The sequence below is a fragment of the Balaenoptera ricei genome, chromosome 20 (genome assembly GCF_028023285.1).
Source record: "Balaenoptera ricei isolate mBalRic1 chromosome 20, mBalRic1.hap2, whole genome shotgun sequence".
NCBI classification, from domain to species: Eukaryota; Metazoa; Chordata; class Mammalia; order Artiodactyla; family Balaenopteridae; genus Balaenoptera; species Balaenoptera ricei.
This window is the reverse complement of record NC_082658.1, coordinates 15,892,858-15,920,465: the sequence shown is the minus strand read 5'-3', so window position 1 is coordinate 15,920,465 and position 27,608 is coordinate 15,892,858. Positions and strand designations below refer to the sequence as shown.

General features: G+C 44.8%; 1 protein-coding gene and 2 long non-coding RNA genes across 4 annotated transcripts in view; 2 read left to right on the top strand and 1 right to left on the bottom strand.

Annotated features, from left to right (window-relative positions):
- LOC132355450 (uncharacterized) overlaps positions 1-11,709 on the top strand; it is a 36,863-nt gene extending 25,154 nt beyond the window's left edge. Inside the window, exons 2-4 of one of the 2 annotated variants that reach the window (XR_009499621.1) lie at positions 333-424; positions 9,428-9,864; positions 11,614-11,709. This is a non-coding gene — a long non-coding RNA (uncharacterized LOC132355450). Of the gene's footprint in view, positions 1-332; positions 439-9,427; positions 9,865-11,613 lie in introns of both variants that reach the window. The other variant, XR_009499622.1, reaches the window with a different exon arrangement.
- MARCHF10 (membrane associated ring-CH-type finger 10) overlaps positions 1-27,608 on the bottom strand; it is an 84,995-nt gene that overhangs the window by 26,945 nt on the left and 30,442 nt on the right. The window contains exons 3-5 of the mRNA XM_059907801.1: positions 25,461-25,632; positions 12,239-12,382; positions 178-1,594 (exon numbers count right to left, since the gene is read on the bottom strand). Of these exons, the coding sequence (XP_059763784.1) occupies positions 178-1,594; positions 12,239-12,382; positions 25,461-25,632 (1,733 nt within the window). The remainder of the gene's footprint in view (positions 1-177; positions 1,595-12,238; positions 12,383-25,460; positions 25,633-27,608) is intronic.
- LOC132355453 (uncharacterized) lies at positions 16,552-25,863 on the top strand. Its single transcript, XR_009499626.1, has 4 exons — positions 16,552-17,482; positions 18,416-18,674; positions 20,831-20,925; positions 25,019-25,863. It is a non-coding gene; the product is annotated as an uncharacterized LOC132355453 (long non-coding RNA).

The following is a 27,608-nucleotide window of genomic DNA, read 5'->3' as shown; positions in this document are numbered from 1 at the left end:
TAAAAGCAACAAACTAGACAATTTTCTTGAAAGAAGAAATCATTAAAATGTCAAGGAAGGGCCTCCCTTGACTTAGAATCCCCATGACCCTTTAAGGAAAGCACTGCTTATTTTGGCATTAGAGAAATAGAATTTAGAAATATATATGTAATTCATATAATTATGAAAACTCCTCACCTTTCTTGTAATTTTTTGAGTTTCTCAGGGTCTGCCTTTGTTTTAGTGGCTTCCTTTTCATCGGTGACGCCAGGGACCTCCATTCTGCTCCCATTGTCATTTTGATTTGGGAACTCAGACACTGCAAAGAAAGTAAAAGGTATATTTTCCTGCAGGGACCTGGGCATGTGCAAGTGGCCTTGTAAATTCGTTCCTGATGGAGAGGAGCTGGAAGACTCCACCAAGGACAAGCTGCTTTGAGGATTTAGTAAGAGATCTTCTGTATGTAATGGAGCCTCCTGAGATTGGCTTGTTAAAGTAATATCTTCTGCTCCCCTGACATCAAATTCATGCACACTGTTTACAGGAAAATAACTGTGGTTTTCAGCACTGGCAAATAGATTCCTATTTCTAATGGGAGACAGTGGTTGACGAACATTAAACCTGGAGCTTCCCTCCGAGTCTGAACTGGGAGCTAAGGTAGATGATGTGGACAGGTCTATTGGAGTATCGTCTCTCAGAGCAGAATGCACAAATGATCTTGGAGTGTTATAGGATGAATTCATTGATGATCTTGGAGCTGTTGGTCTACCAGCAAGAAAACAGCCAAGAGGATTATTAGAATCACTTAAATGGGTTTGCCAATCTCTTTCATAATCATGGGTTCCAGGCCTGTCTTCCACAGAAGTAACATCACGAAATACATTTTCAGCATTAAGGTCATCCTCCAGACTGCTTTCGGACTTGGTGTCCCATGAATGAAAGGTCTTCTCATTTTCACTGTCACTGCTGTCTTTCTCTTTAGCAGACCCCCCATCAGGCTGCCCAGGGTCTTGGAATATCCCTTGCCAGATGGAAGGCTGCTCTGGCACTAGCTGCATTGCACTGCTAATTCGTAATGAGCCATGACTGGACTCACTTCTTCTTACAGAATTAGCTCTGCAATTTGCAGGATTTTCTTCAAAACTTTTATTTTTGGCCCGAGTGGCCAATGTCCCAAGAAATCTACTTCTCTTATGATTGGAAGGAGAACGGGGCGGGTGCATACCAGCCAACAAAAGTTCTTCCTCTACGTGGGTTTCCTCTTCAGTGTCATCAATTTCTCCTCCAGAGTTTGAGGATAAAACGGAATAAAAATCTTCATCTCTGAACCGAAACATCATTCTTCTTGGCCCTCCCAAGGTGGTAGTTACGAGTGGTGGCCCCAAGGACTCGGTCAACTCTTGAGGACTGTTAGTTCCTTGGAAGGCCTGGGATAGGGCTGAGTGCGGTTCCTTCTGGGAGAGAGCACTCAGGTCTCTTTTTTTGGCTCTCTCGGGGGTATTCTCCATCACTGTTATTAGCTGTGAGGATGGGACCAAGTTTCTTCTCTCTCGAGTTGGCCTCTTCAGCTTGGTGTCACTTGCCCACCTTGGACCTTCTTGTTGAACGGTTGGATCTGTATTGAGAAAAGATAAGCTTATCACTTTACTGTAGGTGCTCACAGATGAGAGGCCTCTAACACCAAGGGTGAGGGTCCCATAAGGCAACAAACAAGCCCTGGAGAGGAAAACGGGCATGGTTAAAATGACTGGAGGTACTGAAGGAGTACAGGAGAGTTAGTTTCAGTTTACTGCGTATGAACTCTCTTTTGTTTTTGTTTCTTTTTTTTTTTTTGGCTGTGCCATGTGGCATGCGGGATCTTGGTTCCCTGACCAGGGATCGAACCCTTGCCCTTTGCAATGGAAGCACTGAGTCTTAACCACTGGACCGCCAGGGAAGTCCCTATGAACTCTCTTTTGTACACTTGTGGAGCTCAGGTTGGTCCTGGGGCAGCACAGTGACCCTGAGGATACAGATCCTTTCTGCAGAAGCTCTGGGAAGACTGTCCAGCCCCACATCAGTCAGGGCTGATGATGGGTAAAATCTCTCAAATGATGGTTTTCATACCAGTATTTACTGAGAAGGAAAACCAACACTCGAGGAATGACAACTACAAAACCCACCAGTGCTTTCTCATCCCAATTTGTTCAACATACATTCAGGACACTCCTGCATCACATACAGCTTTACAAAACATTAAGAAATGTACAGTCTACTCTGGCAGATTGGGAGGAAGGCTCTAGAAGCTGCTGCCCAGTTAAATTGATGATCGTGGTTACGTTTACTACTCAGTGCAAATAAAAATCATAACCCTCTGATGAAATCATGATCTCCTCTTTGTCACTAGCCCCTAGTGAGTTTGTAACCTCTGACTGTGATAGAATTCCTCTCCGTTGCCCCCTGAATCTAAAGTATGAGAAGATGTAGAAAGAGGAGAGAGGTCAAGTGCCCAAAGGGGTAGGAATGTCTATTGGTGAAATGGTTTGGTCAAAACTTGCCTTATAAAAATAATGCATAAGCACTATCGAGGGCACCATGCTAATTGTGTTACATGCACACAGGCCCACAACCCTGTGGAACAGGTGCCACAATCACACCACATCATAAGTGAGAGCACCAAGGCTTAGGAAGTCACATAAGTTGCCCAAGATCCTATTTCCAGTAAGTGATGGAGTGAACATTTCAACTCAGATCTGCCTGATGCTACAGTTTGTAACCACTACCCTGCATTACTCCTGAAGACACTGACTGGACTAACAATTTCCTTGTAAAAACAAGAATCCACTTCATTCATAGTGTGTGTGCTGTTGAGGGTTTTTACCCTCTCAACATGGACAGGACACTGGACCTACTTCTCTGATTCCACTCTCCTGATTTCCCTCCTGCCACTGGCCACCCCCCTCTGCTCCCCCCTCTGCTATCCTGTAGGACCTGGTGAGGCGCTGCCATCCTTATCGTTCGGTTCCCAAAGCGGTTCACCCTGTAGAGTGGACAGGACTCCACAGCTTCGACAAGGCCTGTGTGGTAACAGCTCAGGCAGGTGAAACGCAAGTCCTCCAAGCGTCTGGCCTAGCCGAAGACCAAGGCAATACAGACTCGCTCTAGTGGAGGCGCCTCTCAGGGGGGCAGCAGTCTGTGTCTCCAACATCCTGATACTCCATGAGCCTCCTTTTATTGTTAACTGCATGGGACACTCGGACGCAGTGAGAATCTTTACTCATCGGCTCTTCTAGAAATCAGTTAAGCTTTCTTATCAGGCCCCTCCCAGGTTTTTATAAACCCCAGTAAGAGACGTAGCAGTGATTCTAGGATGCTCTGGGCATCTGGCTGTGGATGTAAAGGATTGGAGCTGTGTGCCCACCCAGGCTGGGCTGATGGCATTTTAAGGAACAAATGCTTCTATGTGACAATCTGAATTCTCTCTCTCTCTCTCTCTACATATATATATATATATATATTTTTTTTTTTTTTTTTTTAAGAAAAAATGATATGGAGGATTCGGAAGTGTAGGCTTTGGTTAATTTTTTTTTAATTTAATTTAATTTATTTTTTTATACAGCAGGTTCTTATTAGTCATCCATTTTATACACATCAGTGTATACATGTCAATCCCAATCTCCCAATTCATCACACCACCACCCCCACCCCCCGCTGCTTTCCCCCCTTGGTGTCCATACATTTGTTCTCTACATCTGTGTCTCTATTTCTGCCCTGCAAACTGGTTGATCTGTACCATTTTTCTAGGTTCCACATATACGCGTTAATATACGATACTTGTTTTTCTCTTTCTGACTTACTTCACTCTGTAGGACAGTCTCTAGATTCATCCATGTCTCTACAAATGACCCAGTTTCATTCCTTTTTATGGCTGAGTAATATTCCATTGTATATATGTACCACATCTTCTTTATCCATTCGTCTGTCGATGGGCATTTAGGTTGCTTCCATGACCTGGCTACTGTAAATAGCGCAGCAATGAACATTGGGGTGCATGTGTCTTTTTGAATTATGGTTTTCTCTGGGTATATGCCCAGTAGTGGGATTGCTGGATCAAAAGGTAATTCTATTTTTAGTTTTTTAAGGAACCTCCATACTGTTCTCCATAGTGGCTGTGTCAATTTACATTCCCACCAACAGTGCAAGAGGGTTCCCTTTTCTCCACACCCTCTCTGGCATTTGTTGTTTGTAGATTTTCTGATGATGCCCATTCTAACTGGCGTGAGGTGATACCTCATTGTAGTTTTGATTTGCATTTCTCTAATAATTAGTGATGTTGAGCAGCTTTTCATGTGCCTCTTGGCCATCTGTATGTCCTCTTTGGAGAAATGTCTATTTAGGTCTTCCGCCCATTTTTTGATTGGGTTGTTTGTTTTTTTAATATTGAGCTTCATGAGCTGTTTATGTATTTTAAAGATTAATCCTTTGTCCATTGATTCATTTGCAAATATTTTTTCCCATTCTGAGGGCTGTCTTTTCGTCTTGTTTGTAGTTTCCTTTGCTTTGCAAAAGCTTTTAAGTTTCATTGGGTCCCATTTGTTTATTTTTGTTTTTATTTCCATTCCTCTAGGAGGTGGATCAAAAAAGATCTTACTGTGATTTATATCAAAGAGTGTTCTTCCTATGTTTTCCTCTAAGAGTTTTATAGTGTCTGGCCTTACATTTAGGTCTCTAATCCATTTTGAGTTTATTTTTGTGTATGGTGTTAAGGAGTGTTCTAATTTCATTCTTTTCCATGTAGCTGTCCAGTTTTCCCAGCACCACTTATTGAAGAGACTGTCTTTTCTCCATTGTATATCCTTGCCTCCATTGTCATAGATTAGTTGACCATAGGTGCGTGGGTTTATCTCTGGGCTTTCTATCCTGTTCCATTGATCTATATTTCTGTTTTTGTGCCAGTACCATATTGTCTTGATTACTGTAGCTTTGTAGTATAGTCTGAAGTCAGGGAGTCTGATTCCTCCAGCTCTGTTTTTTTCCCTCAAGACTGCTTTGGATATTCGGGGTCTTTTGTGCCTCCATACAAATTTTAAGATTTTTTGTTTTAGTTCTGTAAAAAGTGCCACTGGTAATTTGATAGGGATTGCATTGAATCTGTAGATTGCTTTGGGTAGTATAGTCATTTTCACAATATTGATTCTTCCAATCCAAGAACATGGTATATCTCTTCATCTGTTGGTATCATCTTTAATTTCTTTCAACAGTGTCTTATAGTTTTCTGCATACAGGTCTTTTGTCTCCCTAGGTAGTTTTTTTCCTAGGTATTTTATTCTTTTTGTTGCAGTGGTAAATGGGAGTGTTTCCTTAATTTCTGTTTCAGATTTTTCATCATAGTGTATAGGAATGCAAGAGATTTCTGTGCATTAATTTTGTATCCTGCAACTTTACCAAATTCATTGATTAGCTCTAGTAGTTTTCTGGTGGCATCTTTAGGATTCTCTATGTATAGTATCATGTCATCTGCAGACAGTGACAGTTTTACTTCTTCTTTTCCAATTTGTATTCCTTTTATTTCTTTTTCTTCTCTGATTGCCGTGGCTAGGACCTCCAAAACTATGTTGGATAATAGTGGTGAGAGTGGACATCCTTGTCTTGTTCCTGATCTTAGAGGAAATGCTTTCAGTTTTTCACCATTGAGAATGACGTTTGCTGTGGGTTTGTCGTATATGGCCTCTATTATGTTGAGGTAGGTTCCCTCTATGCCCACTTTCTGGAGAGTTTTTATCATAAATGGGTGTTGAATTTTGTCAAAAGCTTTTTCTGCATCTATTGAGATGATCATATGATTTTTATTCTTCAATTTGTTAATATGGTGTATCACATTGATTGATTTGCATATATTGAAGAATCCTTGAATCCCTGGGATAAATCCCACTTGATCATGGTGTATGATCCTTTTAATGTGTTGTTGGATTCTGTTTGCTAGTATTTTGTTGAGGATTTTTGCATCTGTATTCATCAGTGATATTGGTCTGTCATCTTTTTTTGTAGTATCTCTGGTTTTGGTATCAGGGTGATGGTGGCCTCATAGAATGAGTTTGGGAGTGTTCCTTCCTCTGCAATTTTTTGGAAGAGTTTGAGAAGGATGGGTGTTAGCTCTTCTCTAAATGTTTGATAGAATTCACCTGTGAAGCCATCTGGTCCTGGACTTTTGTTTGTTGGAAGATTTTTAATCACAGTTTCAATTTCATTACTTGTGATTGGTCTGTTCATATTTTCTATTTCTTCCTGGTTCAGTCTTGGAAGGTTATACCTTTCTAAGAATTTGTCCATTTCTTCCAGATTGTCCATTTTATTGACACAGAGTTGCTTGTAGTAGTCTCTTAGGGTGCTTTGTATTTCTGTGGTGTCTGTTGTAACTTCTCCTTTTTCATTTGTAATTTTAATGATTTGAGTCCTCTCCCTCTTTTTCTTGATGAGTCTGGCTAATGGTTTATCAATTTTGTTTATCTTATCAAAGAACCAGCTTTTAGTTTTATTGATCTTTGCTATTGTTTTCTTTGTTTCTATTTCATTTATTTCTGCTCGATCTTTATGATTTCTTTCCTTCTGCTAACTTTGGGTTTTGTTTGTTCTTCTTTCTCTAGTTCCTTTAGGTGTAAGGTTAGATTGTTTATTTGAGATTTTTCTTGTTTCTTGAGGTAGGCTTGTATAGCTATAAACTTCCCTCTTAGAACTGCTTTTGCTGCATCCCATAGGTTTTGGGTTGTCGTGTTTTCATTGTCATTTTTCTCTAGGTATTTTCTGATTTCCTCTTTGATTTCTTCAGTGATCTCTTGGTTATTTAGTAACGTATTGTTTAGCCTCCATGTGTTTGTGTTTTTTACGTTTTTTCCCCTGTAATTGATTTCTAATCTCATAGCATTGTGGTCAGAAAAGATGCTTGATATGATTTCAATTTTCTTAAATTTACTGAAGCTTGATTTGTGACCCAAGATGTGATCTATCCTGGAGAATGTTCCATGCACACTTGAGAAGAAAGTGTAGTCTGCTGTTTTGGGATGGAATGTCCTATAAATATCAATTAAATCTATCTGGTCTATTGTGTCATTTAAAGCTTGTGTTTCCTTGTTAATTTTCTGTTTGGATGATCTGTCCATTGGTGTAAGTGAGGTGTTAAAGTCCCCCACTATTATTGTGTTGCTGTCGATTTCCCCTTTTACAGCTGTTAGCATTTGCCTTATGTATTGAGATGCTCCTATGTTGGGTGCATATATATTTATAATTGTTATATCTTTTTCTTGGATTGTTCCCTTGATCATTATGTAGTGTCCTTCCTTGTCTCTTGTAATAGTCTTTATTTTAAAGTCTATTTTATCTGATATGAGTATTGCTACTCCAGCTTTCTTTTGATTTCCATTTGCATGGAATATCTTTTTCCATCCCCTCACTTTCAGTCTGAATGTGTCCCTAGGTCTGAGGTGGGTCTCTTGTAGACAGCATATAGATGGGTCTTGTTTTTGTATCCATTCAGCAAGCCTGTGTCTTTTGGTTGGAGCATTTAATCCATTCACGTTTAAGGTAATTATCGATATGTATGTTCCTATGACCATTTTCTTAATTGTTTTGGGTTTGTTTTTGTAGGTCCTTTTCTTCTCCTGTGTTTCCCACTTAGAGAAGTTCCTTTAGCATTTGTTGTAGAGCTGGTTTGGTGGTGCTGAATTCTCTTAGCTTTTGCTTGTCTGTAAAAGTTTTAATTTCTCCATCGAATCTGAATGAGATCCTTGCCAGGTAGAGTAATCTTGGTTGTAGGTTCTTCCCTTTCATCACTTTAAGTATATCATGCCACTCCCTTCTGGCTTGTAGAGTTTCTGCTGAGAAATCAGCTGTTAACCTTATGGGAGTTCCCTTGTATGTTATTTGTCATTTTTCCCTTGCTGCTTTCAATAATTTTTCTTTGTCTTTAATTTTTGCCAATTTGATTACTATGTGTCTCGGCGTGTTTCTCCTTGGGTTTATCCTGTCTGGGACTCACTGCGCTTCCTGGACTTGGGTGGCTATTTCCTTTCCCATGTTAGGGAAGTTTTCGACTATAATCTCTTCAAATATTTTCTCTGGTCCTTTCTCTCTCTCTTCTCCTTCTGGGACCCCTGTAATGCGAATGTTGTTGCGTTTAATGTTGTCCCAGAGGTCTCTTAGGCTGTCTTCATTTCTTTTCCTTCTTTTTTCTTTATTCTGTTCCGCAGCAGTGAATTCCACCAGTCTGTCTTCCAGGTCACTTATCCGTTCTCCTGCCTCAGTTATTCTGCTATTGTTTCCTTCTAGTGTATTTTTCATTTCAGTTATTGTGTTGTTCATCTCTGTTTGTTTGTTCTTTAGTTCTTCTAGATCTTTGTTAAACATTTCTTGCATCTTCTCGATCTTTGCCTCCATTCTTCTTCTGAGGTCCTGGATCATCTTCACTATCATTATTCTGAATTCTTTCTGTGGAAGGTTGACTATCTCCACTTCATTTAGTTGTTTTTCTGGGGTTTTATCTTGTTCCTTCATCTGGTACATAGCCCTCTGCCTTTTCATCTTGTCTGTCTTTCTGTGAATGTGGTTTTTGTTCCACAGGCTGCTGGATTGTAGTTCCTCTTGCTTCTAGAGATGAAATTTTCTATACAATGGTAGAGTCAACGATATTTAGTGCCAAGATCTTAAGGTCCGTCTCACTTTTTTGCAAAAATTTCCTCCCAATTTGTTGTAGTCTTATCACTGTCCCTTCATGGTCACCAGCTGAAACTGTGCAAGTCAGATTGGGACTTGAACCAATGAGCTGGGACTTGAACCCAGCCAAAATCCAGATTGGGACTTGAACCCACAGTCCTTTAACTGAGATCACACACCTGGTCTCATGACTTAAAGAAGCTCAGGTTCTTGATGTCTCATCACAGAAAGAATTCAGTGAAAGACGAATTACTTTTTGTTTTGAATATGATGAAGAGCCTCAGAGATTAGCTAACAAGTGCTGGGACCTGAATCTTCTGGCTGTTCCCTGAACGCACCTGAGCCCCCTCTGCCCTGAGCCTGTTTAGGTCAGGCTTTGGGAGACCCCTAACGGGCAAAAGAATCAGCTAGAGCAGCTTCTGAAACTCAGAAACTGGAAACAGCAGGAACCATAGCTTATTTCACAGAAGCCACCGAGCTGTCACTTGGTGACACTGGCTTCTGGGGCAGGAGAAGTCGCAGGCTAAGTGCTGTCCTGCAGCTCCTGCGGATTCTGAGAACACCCTGGGAATGCATCTCCACCCTTTCTTGTCATCACAACGGCCTTCCTCTTTAAAAATTCAATCCCTTATGTGTTTGTGTATGTGTATGTGTGTGTGTGTGTGTGTGTGTACGTGTACGTGTGTGTTTCCCCTGAAGGTGGTAGACTGTGCTATTCTATATTTGTGCTATTTTAATCCTTTTTCTTGTTTCTATCAAATAGGGAGAAGATTTCGTAGCTCTAGGCCTGGGAATAAACACTCGATTGGGTAGACCAGGGATATGCTCTTCATAGACCAGGCCCTGCAGACATTGCTGAATGCCTCTCTGAGGACCTGCTTGGGCTCCAGCCATGACTGGAGTGCCTGCCGTTTCCAGGAGTCCGACTAGGTGCACCCAAATGTTGTGGGTGCAGTGAGATGAAACCAGAAAAAACATCTCTCTGCCCTAAGACTATGTCTTTGGTCTAGACTTCCGCATGTGCTTGACCAACAGTTTCGTCCGTTCTGACAGCCATAGACTTTTGTTTTCCTCTGGTTAAAAAAGTAGTCGATGTCCATTGTAGGAAATTTGGAAGACACAGAAGAGTATGAAGAAGAAATAAAAATCACCCAATATCCAAAACTCAGAAGACCATTGCTACTGTTCTGGAATTCAGAGGTGGGTTGCAAACTCAAGACCCCTGGGCTATTTTTATCCTGCACTTGTCTGCTGGCTCAGTGTTTGAACACTGAGTTACCTGCCTTTAGGGGGAGCATGTCTGGTTCACCACAGGCCCCATGGCCCTTGTCATGTATTTCTCCTGCCATACCTGCCTGTTTCCTGAAGACATTTGAATTTACAACCCAGGGCTCTCTTTTCTAAAAATATTGTCTTAAAAAACAAAATTGGGATATCTGGGTATATACAACTTTACGTCCCGCTTCCTTTCCCTAAATATTTTATTGTGAGCATTATCTCCTGCCGTTAATTGTGAAGAACACGATAATAATTATACTGCAAGGGTACATTATATAAAATATCATAATTTATACAACCCTTCTCCTATTGTTGGGTATATAGATTATTTTAAGTTTTTTTGCTGCCACAAATTACACCAGGATAGATGTCCTTGCTCATAACTCCTTGACTATATGTCTTATTTTCTTAGAATAGATTCATAGGAGTGGAATTGCAAGCTTTCTAAAGACTTTGACACATGTTGCCAAATTCCACTTTGTACCAGGTTACCCTACAGGTAGACTATGAAAGCATCTCCCATAACTGTGTCATCAGGAATGCATGCCAAGGCCTTGGCAAGCACCTGACACGTTAGTGCCCAGGAAATGTTAGTTATTAGTTTCACTACCAGTATTGAACATTATTTGAAAAAACCTTAGCCTAGCTAAGGTAGGCCAAATTTATCTCATGTAAGTTTACGTTCATCACTGAGTGAGCTTGAACTTTTTTTCCCCCCAAATTTTATTAGCCGTCTGTATTTCTTCTTCTGTGAAATTGTCTGCTGTGCCTCTTCCCCAACTTTTCTATTAGGTATTTGTGTTTTTCTTATTGATTTGTAAGAGCTTTCTATGTATTACCTCTCTGGCCCATTTGCTTCGAGTCTCTCACTGGTACAGTTCAAACATCTGGCTCCTACTCCCACTTTTGCAAACCACTTAGAATGTGAAAAAAAAGGACTAGGGAGAGACGACTGAGGGAATAATTGGGGGAAGATAAGGAGTCCTGGTATAATAGAAAATTGGGACAAAATCTCAGGATCATGGAAGATGTCTTCTGGGTGCAGGTGGCGGATTAGATGAGCCTCCTGGGTCCAGGAACGTCTGATGCATAGGGAACCTCGCCTTTCAAATAACAGTCTACAGTTCACTGAGGACTGCTGGGGAGATGGCAGGAGAGAAACTAACAGGAGTTGAGTGCCCACTATAGTCAAGTCCTGGTCAGAATATTATTTCCTTTAGTTATTATAGCAATGCAGTGAGGTAGATATCATTATCCTTATTTTAAGACAAGGGAACTGTAACCCAGGCTGGCTACTTGACCACCCAAGACTCCACCGCTGGGAGGAAGAAGAGCTGGAATTAGAAGTGAGGTCTGCCCTTCCCGACCGAAGGCATTAGATCACTGGGGTCCCGTGGACATCTAGTTGCTAGAGATTCACATATGCTCTAATCGCCCCTAACTTCAAGCCATCCAAATACATGTTCTATATTTGCGTGTGTCCACCACAGTATAGATCATATTTTTAAATAAAGGCTCCTGTGTTCATCGGGTGGCGAGGAAGTGTGATGCTCGGTGGCTTCCCCAAGGGGAAGAACAGGTCCTTGGCAAGGTGAGCTGCCAAGTATCCCTTCCCTTGAATCCCAAGGTGGGTACTTAGGACCTGTTCCTCCTTTCCTTCTGCCACCGCAGGAGAGGACAACGTGGTTAGCGGAGCAGCGTGGCTTAGGCCTTGGGATGAATGCTCAAGATTGAAAGAGGAGGTATCCGCCAACCAGGGTTTTGAAATAAAGCATATATTCGCTTCGATGTTATTTCTTACACGGTAAGATCTTGACGCCTTGGATCAGAGGGGAGAAGATTTCCGTGGGAGGTGAGTCGTCTGCCATCCACAGACCTCCCTATCCTTCCCTCCTGGAAAGCGGGCGGGAACTGTGGCCAGGTGAGACATCCCCGGGCTGCAGACTGCCTCTCCACACCCCCCCCACCCCATCCCCCAACACCTCCCACCCACCACCCACATACCCTCTCCAGAATCCTAACAGCGGGCACCCACTCAAAACCATGCACAGTCTCACTTATGGAGTAATGGCAGAGAAAATTAAAACTCCTCCCTGCCCTGCCTTTTCCCACCAGCCTCCCTTGGAGAAGGAAATTGGATCCAATAGTTTGCTTTTAAAGCCTTTTAAGTGTTTCACTGTAAGGTACACGCTCTTCACATAAAAACCCAAGTGTCTAAAAACCACACGGAATTCACCAGGTTACAGCACAAGTCAGTCTCTCTGAGGACGGAGATGCACGAGCTGCAGGTCCTTACCTACTCCCCTGAGGGCTGGCGCCTTCCCCGGCAGCTGCAGTTTCTGTCTGCTTCTGTCCCCAGACGCTCTCGGGCTCTGCATTTCTGGGCTGACTGTCAGGTTTGGCCTCCTCTTCCTTGATAAAATCTGTGACGCCTGGGCTGCTGAAAGATGCAAAATCTTTTCAATAATTTTTACAGGAAAACATCTTCTGTAGAAAGAATGCTCAAAGGGTGGGGAAGGCTTTTAAGAGAATAGACCCAGGAGGTCAGGGAAGAGCTGGACTTGAAATCTGGTTCTATGACCTTGTAGCCATGTGGGCTTGGACAAATCACTTCTGGAAGCCTCAGTTTCCCCACCTGTGACATGGGAATAATAGTACCTACTTCACAAGGCTTTTATCACCATTAATGAGCACCCCTGACACCTGCAATGTGGAGTCTGTAGGGGGTGTTTCCTTTGGCTAAGAAGTTGCTAGCTTCCAATTCTTAGATGTTGGGATGGGCCTGTTGGTAAAACTGTCAAGAGCCTTTTACATTTGGGACACACAAGCCCTGCTCCCCACGTGTTTATCCAAGTTTGAATCACAGCCTACTTTACACCTGCATATTCATATCCTCAGGTTGTTTTTTAGCAGCTAATCTGGCCTTCCAGAAAGGTTCCAAGCATCTGGGGACCATATACCCTTTCTCTTGCCTATGTGCTACCCACCACTGGGCTGGGATGATACACTCACAGGAAGATAGTAGCTGGAGCGCCAACTTGGATTGAGTTCCCAATATTTTTTTTTAAGGTTCACATTTTGAATTAGGTTGCTAATTAGTATGAATAATCTCAAGTTTCTTCCTCACATGTATTAAGTGTCAGTGCACGTGAGTTTAGGGAAAGAGTTTTGTTATTTTCCACGCATCTGTACAAGTTCTTAAGTTCACAGGCAGTTAAATTGTGATAAATATCTAGATTAAATGCTTCCAAGAGAATTTGCTGGCTCATCCCCTTTTGGACAGTTCAGAAATTTCACAAATGGCTGTAGCCAGCAGGCAACGGGGGTAAAGCTGGGAAGGGTCCCTGAGTCGTGTGCGAGAGAACAGCCTTTCTTGGCACATGAAGACAACTGAATTTATGTTCCATGGTGTAAGCTGTGGTTGGGTGAATAGTTTTCATCCAGATTCAAGAAAGGAATGAACGCTCTCCTTGGCAGCCCGTGAAACCTCGTTTTAAACAGTGATTAGGTACTACCTACTTTCCCTGACAGGCCCTGGCAGGGGAAGGCAGTGGGTTCTGTGCTCTAAGACAGAGAAGATCGTGTTCCACAGGGAACTTACTAAAAGGGGGAGCTGCCAGTGGTGTGGGTTCCAGCTTAGGGCACGTCGGTGGAGCCCAGAGAGGTCGTGGGCATGACCAGAAAGGAGAGAAGAGAATCCTCCAGGAAATGAGATGGTGTAGGGTCGTGATTAGACAGGATCTCACTGACCAAGTGTGGGGAGAGAGGAGGAGGGCGAGAGAGAGGGATCAAGGGCTTTACACTAAGGGACCGGGCACGGGGGAAAGTGGGGAGGCACTTAGCCCCAGGAGCTGTGTTCCTCTGGTCCACAGCCTTCTCCCCATCACCTGAGGCCTCATTCCTGTCCAGCGCTCAGAAGTCAACAACTGCCTCCTGCCTAGCACCTGGCTGACCAGGGAGAAAGCAGCAGGGTTATTACTGAGGAGGAAACAAGGAGGATCAGGGAAGGGCCAGGCTTGGGGCACAGGCCAAGTCCAGTGTGTGTTCAGGACCTGGCTCAAAGGTCCTCGTCCCAAGGATTTTACTCTGATTCCCAGCAGGATATTCAAATTTCCTTCACAGCCCAGGCAGCAGAACTTCACACTGCCTGCAGCCCCCTACTACCCCCGCTCCACACCTGCACACCCTTGGGGGAGTGATCCTCCCTCCCAGAGGGGCTTTCTTCTTCAGCCTGCACTAGCTTGTGCCAGCCGGCAAGTCCCTGGAGGTCTGTTTCCAGTTTTAGGAGTCTGCTTTGGCCAGAACGTTCAGGGTCCTTAGGGCCTTTAGCATTTAAATATTCCAAAATTGCCTCAGGTGTGTGTCTTTTCTCTCCAGCTAGACTGTAAGCTCCTTAAGGGTGAGGACCCTGTCTTAGCCAGCCTGGGTGTTGCCTCAAATTCTACTGCAGGGCAAATAATAATCGCCTAGCATGATTTGCAGGCCTTGAGAAGATGTATTCAGCTGAAACTATGGGGAAATTCCAAAAGTAGAACCATTTTTTTTTTCTTGTGCTGAACACCCAGGATGACTTAAGATAACAGGTTAGTCTGTTTTCTTGTTCAAAAAAAGTACTTTCTTCAAAGCGTCAAATCTCTTAAATGATTTCCAAAATGATTTCCATAACCCTGTCTCCTCTAATTGAGTTCTCAGCAAACTAAAGTAATAAAGCTGAAACACTAGAGGCTGTTTGACCAGGTCTGGCAGTGAAGAAAACACTGCTGGTCCTGTAAGCAGAATCCTCTGACTTTGGGCAATTTGAATCTCAGTATCTGCAACTGTAAAATGGGAATATTCCTATCTTGTAGAGTTATTGTGAAGGTTAACAATAATGTATGTAAATGCTCTAACTCAGTGTCTGGTGCTTATTAGCTGCTAAAAATGGTAACTGCTGCTTCCACCATAAATAGTGATACTACTACTACTAATAATAATTGGGAATCTGAAGTCACTCCCCTGAGAGAACTGAATTTGACCAGAAATTTGTTATTATGCAGGCTTTATAGGTTGAGAATAACTTATTCAGCAGCCTTTATTTCTGTGTTATTCTTGCTGACTCTCTTCCTTAATCCTGTTATAAAATCCAAAAGGCAAACAGCAACTTGTTTTTTATTATAATTTGTTCAACAAATACCCATGTGCCTTTGCTATGTAATAATCCAAGGGTTCACAGAGATGAGTAAGACATTTTGGCCTAAAGATTATAATCTAATTTGACTGCACCACTGACTTCTTCCCTGTGATACGCTTTAGGTTCAGTGGAAAGCAAACTCCTGGGAATTATTCCTTCTTCTCCATCTGCAACTGAAGTTACGAATGAGGTGACCTAAGCTGCCTAGTTTGTATGTCCATGAATTCTGGTTCCTATTCACCTTACCCGCATCCAAAGTGAACCAAACCTCAGACCTTTGGGGCCTTTCTAAGATGGTCCTCACGGTGGCATGTTACATATATTAATCTGCAGGAAGACCAAGTTATATTTACACTGAAAGGTGAAATGTAACTTCCTCTCCAGGTAGGAGGACAGACGCTTTGCCTTACAGAGAACGGAGGGGGTTGTGTTCAGGAGTTTCATTGCCAGCCAACCTAACATCCTGAAGTTTGTAGGTGAATTTGGGGAAGACTGTGGCTTGCTTTGGGCACCATGAAGCCCACACCTTCTAGTATCTGGGCAAAGGGATACCTCCAGTAGCAAAGAAACCAAACGGCTGTTTACATAGAAGGTGTCTGCCTCAGTTCTCTCTCTTTTTTTTAATAAGTTTATTTATTATTTATTTATTTATTTATTTTTGGCTGCATTGGGTCTTCATTGCTGCACGTGGGCTTTCTCTAGTTGCGGCAAGCGGGGGCTACTCTTCGTTGTGGTGCGTGGGCTTCTCATTGCAGTGGCTTCTCTTGCTGTGGAGCACGGGCTCTAGGTGCGTGGGCTTCAGTAGTTGTAGCACACGGGCTCAGTAGTTGTGGCTCGTGGGCTCTAGAGTGCAGGCTCAGTAGTTGTGGCGCACGGGCTTAGTTGCTCCGCGGCATGTGGGATCTTCCCGGACCAGGGCTCAAACCCGTGTCCCCTGCATTGGCTGGTGGATTCTTTTTTTTTTTTTAACATCTTTATTGGAGTATAATTGCTTTACAGTGGTGTGTTAGTTTCTGCCTTATGACGAAGTGAATCAGCTATATGTATACATATATCCCCATATCTCCTCCCTCTTACGTCTCCCTCCCACCCTCCCTATCTCACCCCGCTAGGTGATCACAAAGCACCTAGCTGATCTCCCTGTGCTATGCGGCTGCTTCCCACTAGCTATCTATTTTACATTTGGTAGGATACATAAGTCCATACCACTCTCTCACTTCGTCCCACCTTACCCTTCCCCCTCCCCGTGTGGCAGGCAGATTCTTAACCACTGCACCACCAGGGTACTCCTGCCTCAGTTCTCTTGACAGTGCTGGGACACTAATTGTTGACTGAATAGTTCTTAATTTGACCAGGAAAGGGAGAAAAAGGTAGAAACCTTATATTTATACAAGACTCTGATGACTGAGAACCGAGTCCCTTTAACGGCCCACGTTAATTCCATGCACCTGACAATTGTTCCACCCCTCCCATCACCTGCCGTGCACAGACACGGTTCTGGATAGACGAAGTTTGAAAAGAAAGGTGAAGAGAAAAAGACAATTCCTGAACCTTTACCGTCCCCCACACTATCTTCACTTCGATGCCCGGTGCCCAGGAGGTGCCAAGACTCTGCCTGAGATGCCTTTTGAAAAGATTTATTGCTTCTTTTAGATCGTGGGAAGAATTACAGCTTAATCGCAAGAGCTGCTGTTGCCTTGGTGTAATAGGCAGCTTTCGGTACAGTCACAAATAATAGGCCCTGTCTGTTTGCCAGTCTGAGCCTGCTGGAAATGAGTGTTGTCTCACATCCCCAGAGGAGATCTGAATTAAAGCTTAATTATGCACCATAAATATGTTTTATTTTGGGCCCCAGGAGGTGGGATTTTTGATTTGGGGAGGCGTAGGGCCTAATAAGGAGTCAGGAAAGAAGCCGTAAGCAGCGACTGAGCCCTTTAATTTGTCCCTCCTCGGTGTGGTCCTGAACCAGCAATCAGATCCAGTGTGGGCTTCCCCCAGAGGCCTGTCCCTGGTGCCACCCTCTCGGGGCCGGCTCGGCGGGCATAGTCACACCGCCAAGGCTACGATCGGACCCGGAGCAGTCTGATTGGTTTCTGGTGGTTAACCATCCAAACTGCGCCAGACGCGGGAGCGAAGAAATCAGATGGGTCTCGAGAGAGGATGGGATTTTATTGGTCGCTCACTCCTTTAAGTGCTAGAAGAAGGCCGGGTGAAGTGGCAGCAGCTGTCTTGGTCTTCCTGTTCCCCACCGCGCGTCACGCCTCCTGCCGTGGGTCACGGCGCTGCCCTCCGGAAGCTTACCGTCCCCCCGTCCCCACTCCCTGACCCCACTGTGCTGCGTCCTTCGCCGAGGGCGACTTACCACACGAGGTAAATTCTCCCGGGCCTTCGGGGGCCCGGCAGGCACAGTACAGGGGTCTCGGCCGGGCTGGGGCAGGAGATGGGGAAGTAGCACAGGGCCGCCGGCGACTCGGGCACGGGGCCTGGGGAGGAGGGAAAGGAGGCCGGAGGGAGAGGCGGGGAGGAGTCCTGGGCCGCTGGGGCGGCGGGCGGCAGTAGGGGCAGCAGTAGGCTGCAGAAGTCGGTATTGGGCTGCAGGACGGGGGAGAAAGCAAAGACGCAGCAGTAAGGGGAGTATTCAACACAGAACAGGGGGCGCTCGCTGCTGTCACCTGCACAAAAGAAAAAGAGCCGTCAGGAGGCAGCCCTCACGGGGGGAAAGGACATTTGAAAAAGGCTGTGAATGAATCTAAACTCAAACATCGTTCTTCGGGGGCTGGGGGGTGGTGTCTCAAGGTGGCCTGGGGGCAGCCGGCCTGGCTCCTGCCCAGGAGGTACCTGGCTTGGAGCTCAGAGTCACTGAAGAGTTAACCAGGGCAATGGCATCACCATCACACCCTTCTCCAGCCGATGGTCTCCGGCGTCCCTGACAGATGCAGGAAGGTTCTTTCCCACTAAGTTCCCATGTGGAAGCTCGTGGGCCCTTCTCCTCTCCCACAGCCGGTCTAATTAGCTATTCTGGCAGCAACATATGGTGGCCCGCGGGGTCTCACTTAGGTAAGGCTCTCTCCCCCGACCTTCCAGCTGCCCCGGGTTGGGAGGTTGTGGTCATGCCCTAATCTGGCCTTTCTGCTGCAGAGGGGAAGCTTGGGGAAAGAGAAAGAAGCAGAGAGATCCTGGTGGGCTCACGGGAAGGGAGAGAGCGCAAGCGGGGAGAAGCAGGTGGACGGGGGAGGTGTCCAAGTGAAGTTAATGATTTGTTCGCTAACCTCACACTCCATCTGCCATCCTTGCTGGACGCAGAATACGGGCACGCGATGGAGTCACGATCCAGAGAGACCCCTCAAGCATGACAGATCTCTCAGCCCTTCCACTAGCCAAGCCGGGTCACCTTGGATCAACGGCTTACCTCCTCAAAACCTGTGTTCTCTAGCCCTGCTCCTCCCAGGGTGGTCCTGAGACCAGCAGCATATGGCTGGCACCTGGCAGCTTCTTAGAAATGCAGCCTTGCTACCCACTCAAACCTACCGCGTCAGAACCCGCAGTTGATGGAGGTCCCCAGGTATTTCTCAAGAACTTCTGAAGTTTGAGAAGCAAGGCTATGAGGCCCAAACCTCTGTGATGAGAATCTCCTGTAGAGCTTGTGAAAACCCAGCTTTGCAGGCCCCTTCCTTGGAGAGTCTGATGCTCTGGGTCACGACGGGACCCAGGTGTGTGTGTTTTATTAAGGACCTCCCTGGCGATTCTTATCAGAGGAGCCGGGGAAATGCTGCGGCTGAACCCAGTTCCTATGCTAAGATGCCATCGTTATAACCATCCGGTTGAAAACCATTACCTATAATGGAGGGCTCTCGGTCTTTATTTACTTGAATCCGCTGTAGGAGCTGACACTCTAACCCACTCATTTCCAAAGGCCTCCCTTGGCTCCTGGAGTGGCTCCTACTTCTCGGATCATTTCTCTGTAGTTGTCTTCTCCCTTCCTTCCTCAGATGTTTGTATTTCCCGAGGTTCCTTCCTCGTCTCTCGTTACCCTCTCCACTCTCGCAGGGGAGACGTTCCTGTCGTTTCAGCCACCTCTTACTCACTCGAGGCCCTTGGCTTCCTTCTGGTGGCCAAGAGTTCTCTGCTGAGCAGCAGACCTGGGTACCCAGGTGCTTCCTGGCATCTCCTCCTGGCCCATCCTGGCTGTTCCTTCACAGACAACGGCGACAGGATGGGCCCCACCTTCTTCTTGCTTTCTCAGCCTTGCAAAGGCAACCGCCATTGGCCTAGTTTTCTGGGCCAGACCTCCAAGATCTCTCTGATTCCTCCTTTTTCCCTCTCCCCATCCCCGACGCTCACCAAGTTGTGCCAGGCTTACGTCCTTAAACATCCCTCCAGCCCAGGCCCTCTCCCTCTGCTTTTGCTTCAGGTCAAGCCCTTCTCATTTCTCTCCGGGTCCACAGCAGCTTGCAGCGCGGCCTCTGTCTGCCCTCACCCTCCCAGCCAGCCCCCTTTCATGAACACAGTCAGCTTTTAACAATGCCGATCTGATGCTCCATCGTCTCCAGCATGACGTTCAAGGCCCTCGGTGGCCTGGTCCTTGCCTACACGTAGGGCGTCAACTTTACACTTCCTAACTTGTAGCCTGACCCTAAACCAGCGCTTCTCAAACTCAAATGTGCACACAAATCTCCCAGGGACCCTGTTAAATGCAGGTTCTGAGTCAGTAAGGCTGGGCTGGGATTCATGCATTTTTAAAAAGCTCTCCCGTGATGCCTCTGCTCGTAGTCTGGGGATACTCTGAGGCCCTTAGACTCTTTATAGTTCCTCCATGTCTGTCTGTCTGTCATCTCTCTCTTCCCCCTCTTCCTTGCTCTCTCTCTCTCCCGTGCCTTCGCACCCTCAGTACCTCCTGCTGGGTGCACCTTTCTCGCCTTCCTCTCCGGGCCCTGGCTCAATCCCCTCCTTCAGGATTTTCACCCCGCTGGCCCCTCCCCTCACATCCTTAGAACTTACCTTGGCTGGGGCATGTTGGTGTCCTGCCCTCCCACTAGGCTGTGAGCCCCTGGAGGGCAGGTCTTGTGTGTTTGATTTTTGTATCTCCAGTACCCATGCGGTGCCTGGCAGGTAAGCAGGCAGTAAATGAGTATCGAAGTGCTGAATGAATGGGTGATGGATGGGAAAACCCCCTGTGCCATACACTCTGAGATGGTGGGGGCAGTTGAATGTACCTATGCTAACATCCCATAGGTACTGGGGGTACAAATGGATGACTTCATTGGTAATCAAAGAGGTAAATTTTTTAATAATCAAGTTATGACCTCTCACATCTCAAACTAAAATTTCTTTGGTTGAGCTATTCTCTTATGAAGGTGCTAACCCGGGAGCAGTCTATGGTGTTGGGAGCAGGCTTCATAAATAGGGGGAGGTCTCGGGATTAACCTTTACCTAAAGCCCAATCATACCCAGGATTTCAGTCCTCCTGTCTACCTGGTGGGGTTGGTAACAACTCCATTTTACTGATGAGGAAACAGAGTTTGGAGAATTCGCCAGTTTACATTTATAGGGCTAGTATGTGGTAGACCAGGAATCTGATCCAGAACTTCAAATTCCAGGCTCTGTGATGCCCCAGGCCCCTCTGTCTTAGGAGCGTTACCGTAAATGGACTGAGAATTATGGTTCTCTCTATAAATATGGGAGCATTTGCTTATGTTGGTTGTTTTCTAACTTGGGCAGACAGCTTGGAAAGTTGTTGGATGCCAGTGGACTTGCCTGGAAACCCATCAATCTTGGCCTTTCAGAGGACATCTTCAACAGAATTTATTTGCCAGGTAAGTTATGAAGATTTGGAATTTGCCCTCAAATTTTCCTTCCAGGCTGCTCTTCAAATGAATAGTTCCTAATCCAAAAGAGACCACAGTTGTCTTAGATGTGTACATTTTAAAATCTGAGTTTACTGCTTTTTCTTAGTTTTACAGTCTCCACCATAAGCCACTATTAGTCTGACTAGGTTTTGCTACTCCCGCAAATCCGAATCTGGTAATGACTAACACTGAACTCAGTAAGGAGTGAGGAGAATTTCAGAACATTTGGCTTTGTTTTAAAGGGCAAGATTTTGGAAGCAGGCTCACCAGACACCATCCAGATCCAGTTTCCTGGCACATAACTAGTAGGACTCTGCCCGGGCTCCAGGTGAGAGGAAAGGGCAGGAGAGGGCACTTACTTCCTATGAGCCTGGCACGGGGGTCAAGAGTGACTTAGGACTCCAGGTGCCAGACCCCCACAGCACAATGGCCTTTGGATGCCTCTGCGTGTCCTGGAAAGGAGAGGTGGCTCCTTTCCAAGCCAGGATGGGGCTGGGAGGGGTTTTGGGAACAGGCAGGAGTCCAGGAGCCGGTGGCCACCATAGCTCCCTGCACTCACTGGGCCTGCTGTCAGCTCTGCTTCCCCCTGATTCATACAAGTCGATGGGAGGCAGCAGATCCTGCATACGGACTGGGCCTTCGGTAAAGGTTAATCCCCACGCCTCCCTCTGCTTGAAAGAAGAATATGTAACTCGGCCAGGCTTATTTCTCACCCTGTGTCAGTGTTCACCTTGATCATGAAATAGGATTTCTGAATCAATTGCACATCAGACCCAGCTGGGTCTTGACTCACTGCCTGAGTTTTCCATGTCTTTTTGGAGGGGAAGCAAATCTCTCGCTTGGTGAATGCTTTCTGATTGTTCATCTTTTTCCATTTGGTGTTTTGCTTTGGAAATTCAGGGCATAGTAAAAGTGTCTGTACCTGCGTTTGTGTTAGGAGTTTAAAAATATAACCCTGATTTTTGGTAAAGGAAAAAAGATTGGGGTGGGAGGTGGGGAGGAGGTAACGTGATGACAAAGAAAACAAAGTTTTCTGGTCCATTCTCCCTACTGAATACAGCTGCCTTGTACCCGATACCTTAAGGCTATCATGTATGAGCTATGGTGTCGGGGGCCGTTCTAATGGCTGAGTGTATGTTTTATCATCGAATCCACACAGCCATCCCAGCAGGTAGGATCTGTGCTGACTCCCAGGCTCTGCCATTTTACAGATGAGGACACTGAGACACAAAGTAGTTACTTGCTTAAAGGGACAGAGCAAATGAGAAACGGGGCTCAGATGCTAATCCAAGCATTTTGACGCTAAAGCACTTGCCCAAAACTGCACGGAGAGAGATAACAAGGAGAATCACAAGCCAACTCATTTAGAAATAGTTCCATGGAATGTATGAATTAATTTAAAATGTGTGAATTCCTTCTAACAGAGTGCAAAGTACAATGAAAATCTGATGCCTTCTCAGTTATAAATCTATTAGTAGAGGGCACTGATGGTTCCTCCGCTGTATTGATAAATAGCTGTTTTAGGCGTTCCAGATAATAATTCACATATAAGGATTATCATGGATTATCATTGCATAGATTTGCATGTAAGTCAAGCCACATTCCCCAGCTGTATTATTTTATTCAGGAAAAGTCTGGCGTAACACAGTATGGAAGGTTAGCCTATTAGGCAGATGTTGCAAAGGGATTTCACTGTCTTAATGCTTCAGTTTTGCACAGAACTCAGGTCTGACATGGGAAGAAGTTTTGGTGACTTACTGCCAACTTTGGGTGACCCCCCCCCCCAAAATGCTTTAGAAAAATATTTCCCTACAGAGGTGAAGGAAAGCGGGAACCTATGAATTTACCCAGTGAATTGGATCAACGTGTCCAGATAATTCAGTTCCCCAAGCCTCTTTTTCTATAATAGCAGCGTATTTATCTGACTTTTCTGAGTTGTCACCACCACTGGACTCAACTTTGCCTGAATAGACTCAGCTTAAATTCTTGCCATGTCCCTGGTCTGTCATTTCGCTGTGCCGATGAAGGAACTCTGAGGGTGAGACTACACATGTAAAACGAGTGGATCTTAACACACCAAGGCTTTGCTTTTAGCTCACATGATCAAACCAATTTGCTATAGAACTGAGTCGGCTTCTGTAGTAACTGACATCAGTCAGCAGGGCTGTTATGCCTGCTGGATGGCCAGGCCACAGTCCAGCTCATGGCTGCATGGGGCTTGGACACGGTCTAGAGCTATAATATGGTGATAAACCTGGTGCTTTTCAATTTATTTATTTTATTATTATCATTATTTTTAAGCTGGTGGTTTTTTTTTTTAATTAATTAGTTAATTTATTTATTTATTTTTGGCTGTGTTGTGTCTTCGTTTCCGTGCAAGGGGTTTCTCTAGTTGCGGCGAGCGGGGGCCACTCTTCATCGCGGCGCACGGGCCTCTCACTGTCGCGGCCTCTCTTGTTGCGGAGCACAGGCTCCAGACGCGCAGGCTCAGTAGTTGTGGCTCACGGGCCCAGTTGCTCCGCGGCATGTGGGATCTTCCCAGACCAGGGCTCGAACCTGTGTCCCCTGCATTGGCAGGCAGATTCTCAACCACTGCACCACCAGGGAAGCCCAAGCTGGTGGTTTTTAAAGGCTGTTTACTACAAGTAACATCTCTTATGTGGTGAAATAGATATCTTTCTGCCAACTTGGCTCTCTTGCCTAAACTTGGTGCTTTCTAGTCTAGTAATTCTTCGAATTTGAGGTTTTATAGAAAGTAAAGTGAATTAATTCTCCCTTTCTGTCAGTGTTGTAAGTTCCATGTGGAGTCCGCTCGGTCGGAAGAACACCTCTATTAATCAGACAAACTAAAATCATGGCGTGGGCCTAAGCTGTCCATTAGAATGATTTATCTCTACAGAGGACAAAGCACATCATGCAAACAGCTACCTAGTTTTAGCAAGAAGGCTAAAAATTATATCGAGTGACTGGAGTTGCCTTATTTAAATTTAATTTTTTCTATTAAAGACATCCTCAATTTGATACATGACAACATGGATTTTGAAATATTTGGGGAATGATCTTATCTGCCCTATTTCATTCTTAAACAGCTGAATTAAAGACCTAATTCCTGGGCTTCCCTGGTGGCGCAGTGGTTGGGAGTCCGCCTGCCAATGCGGGGGACACGGGTTCGGGCCCTGGTCTGGGAAGATCCCACATGCCGCGGAGCAACTAGGCCCGTGAGCCACAATTACTGAGCCTGCGCGTCTGGAGCCTGTGCGTCTGGAGCCTGTGCCCCGCAACAAGAGAGGCCGCGACAGTGAGAGGCCCGCGCACCGCGATGAAGAGTGGCCCCCACTTGCTGCAACTGGAGAAAGCCCTCGCACGGAAACGGGGACCCAACACAGCCATAAATAAATTAAATAAATAAATAAATAAATAAATAAATAATGTAAAAAAAAAAAAAAAAAAAAGACCTAATTCCTACTAAAAGGCTTCAAAATGAGAAGTTGTTAATGACGATGATACTTTCCCCTGATTAAATAAGGAAAAAGAGTTGGGGCTTTGCCTGAACGGACATCATTTCAGAAGTCAATTTTTCTTTAAACTTCATTAAAGCTATAAAATGTGGGTGGTTAATCTAAGTGAGAGCTGCCATTGTCTAAAAATGCATTAAGACTTAACTGGACGGACGGGTGGTTGCACGACAGGAGCTATTTAGGATTAGAAAGTCATTGTGATTTGGGTTTAGACGAATTGCATGCTATTTACGAATTCTTCGGCAGTTAATGTGGATCGTTTCCATTCCACCGCAAGCAGAAGGCAGACCTTTCTGCCTAGTTATCCCAACTTCCACGTCAGTTCCCAGAGGAATCAAGTTAGTCCTACAGATGTTGGCTTTGATGGGGATGAGCCTGAGGGACTCTAAACTTTCATTTGCATTTATCCCCTTTCTGGATACTATTAAGTTTCTCCTGCCTTAAGCAGAGGACCGGTCTTTGCTTCAAAGGCAGCTAAAGAGTGAATTATTTACCAAATTGCACAAAGGGGAAGATTTATCAAGCCCCCTTTTTTTTCCCAGAGAGGACAACCCCAGAACTGGAGGACTTTATTACCCTCTTTCTCAGCAGTAAATTATGCCATTCAGATGCTTTTGAAAGCTTCCCTTCATGCTCTGGATTGAGTCATAAAATTTGATACCTGGGGCCAAATGCCTTTATCCCTCCCAGAAGGGTGAAGAAGATGAAAAGGCAGCCATTCTGGGCCAGTGCCACACAAAGCCAATGACTGGGCAGAAAATGTGGGCAGTGGAGACAGTTACTCTGCATAATTCACACCTCCTTGACCTGATGTTCTACTCCAAAATGGATTTTATCATTTGCCTAAGATCATCAGACCCTGCAAAACCTGAACTGGCCACTTGGAAAACACTAGGTGTAATCGGGACCACGAAGTTGATTGCTGTCCTTACCTCTGATGCCGGGATTTTAGATCTTGTGAATTTCAATAAACCCGCCACTCACCTGGAGAGGGTTTGCTGGGGCCCGCTTTCTCTGATTTCTTTGGAGCCATGGTACTTTTATGTTTCTGCTTGACTGATGTTTGGTCAATTGCTGGAAGTCTGGAATCACTCTTACACGCAGAACTCTTGGCAGATAATCTTGGTTCGGCTAGAGCTTCCTCCTCACCAGAACTCTACCGAAAATGAAAGGTGTCTGAGTATCTGTGGTCAATAGGCCATCTTTGCTGGGCAGAGGAAAAAGAGACAAGCCAAATGCAGCAACCCCTCAACAAAGACACTGGAGCACCCTGCCAGCTCAATGTGCCCTTTCACCAGTCAGATTTTCATGGACTGGGCGTATCAATTTAGAAATAATAGCAAAGTTAATGAGTCTATTTTGTAGAACATTATGAAAAGAATGAATTCCTGACCCTTAAGTAATTGGATGACCAATAAACAGCTCACGTTAAGAGCTACATATGAAAACAGGAGAAACCATCCGTGCATTTAAACTTCTTGCTATTTGTTATTTGAACTACTTTGGGGGTGGGTGAGGAAAAATGTTCCTTATGTTAATCATATACTTGACAATGAAAAGGAAATTTAGATAAGTGTGTTGGGACTGAATCAATGAGACCTCAGTTTAATACTCTGAATTATTGGGTGCAACATAAGACAGATTAATCTTTTTAAAAGGCCCCTACTTGTCAGTCTTCTATAAAGAAGTCAGTATAAATCTATGCACGGACAAATCCTGACTCAAGCGGTATCAGAATATCTCAACACAGCCTTGCAGACGCAATAAAAATTATCCAGGCCTTCAATAGCTTTACACTTTGCCACACTTACACCCACCAAAGGAATGAGTGAAAACAACATAAACAATTAGGAGAAACTTGGTCTTGAAGGGCGATTTAAGTCCTGCCTTAAGGTCTTAGGTCCTGGTGTTAATATGATTTGCTAGGCAATGCACCCAACAAACAAAACCACAGGGTTCCCGCCCCTCCCCCCAGGGGCAGGGTCACTAAATACTCCTGCACTGCACAGTGGTCTATATTGGCAAGTCCTCTGAAAGTGTAGTCCTCTGCGGACACAGAGTGCTAAATTAACGTCCTCCACACCTCCCCAGCGGTGGCAATTTGTATTGATTTTGCTCCCCATTCTCTCTGACAGTTGTGGCATTTTCATTTTAAGCCTCCTGACTCAGGAAAATACTCTGAATAGCTTTGAGTTATTGGGTGCAACATAAGACAAACTACACTCTCAAAAAAGTCCCCTACCTGTCAGTCTTCTACAAGGATGTCGGTACAAATCTACAGGTGGACAGATCATTATTCTCCAGGATTATAAATCATGTTTGGTCACTTAGAGCCTGGTGACAGCCTTCAAACAAATAATTATTGTTTCTCCCTGCATTTTCAGAAAACAGACCACCCTCAGATAAAGGGATGGGAGAAAGGAAAGGACATAATGAGTTGGTTGTTCTCCCTTTTCCCTTTTGATTCTGGAATTTAACAGAAATCCTTGAAAATGATTCTGAAATGTCAAAGATGAAACATGAGGTCATTTCTGAACATGAGATAGGCTTTCTATTCTCAGAGAAGGAAATGTGGGCAAATTTTAATTCTGGTGCCTAAGATGGTCATAGGGAAGAAGAACATTGGTGAATGTGTGACTGAATTTCTTCCACAAACTGCTCAACACGAACAACTTACATTAGCAAATGGACAAGCCTGCTCACACATCTGTTTTTCAGCCAGTGGAAAGGCAGGAAAGATGCTCTGGGCTAAGACTACCAATATCCATGGTTACAGCATCAGGAGCAGTAATAGTGTCCACTACTGGTGGGTCCGTCCCCTTCACCCTCAGCCAGGACTAGAATTCTTTGCTTACCCCAGGCAGTGGTGAATCGGGAGGAGTTGGTGAAGAGACTCTTTACTGGGTGGGGTGTTAAGCCATGTTTATCCTTCCTTCACCCATTCATTGTACCTTGAGCTTTAATAGCACCAAAGGTGGAAGAAAACTTGGCCAATTAAACCATGCCTATTACATATGGTATCATGCACCTGCCTTCCAAGTATATCCTTCTCTGGTTCCTGGTTCCATCAACCTTACTTCCAGTTGGGAATCTTTATCTATCTATCTATCTATCTATCTATCTATCTATCTA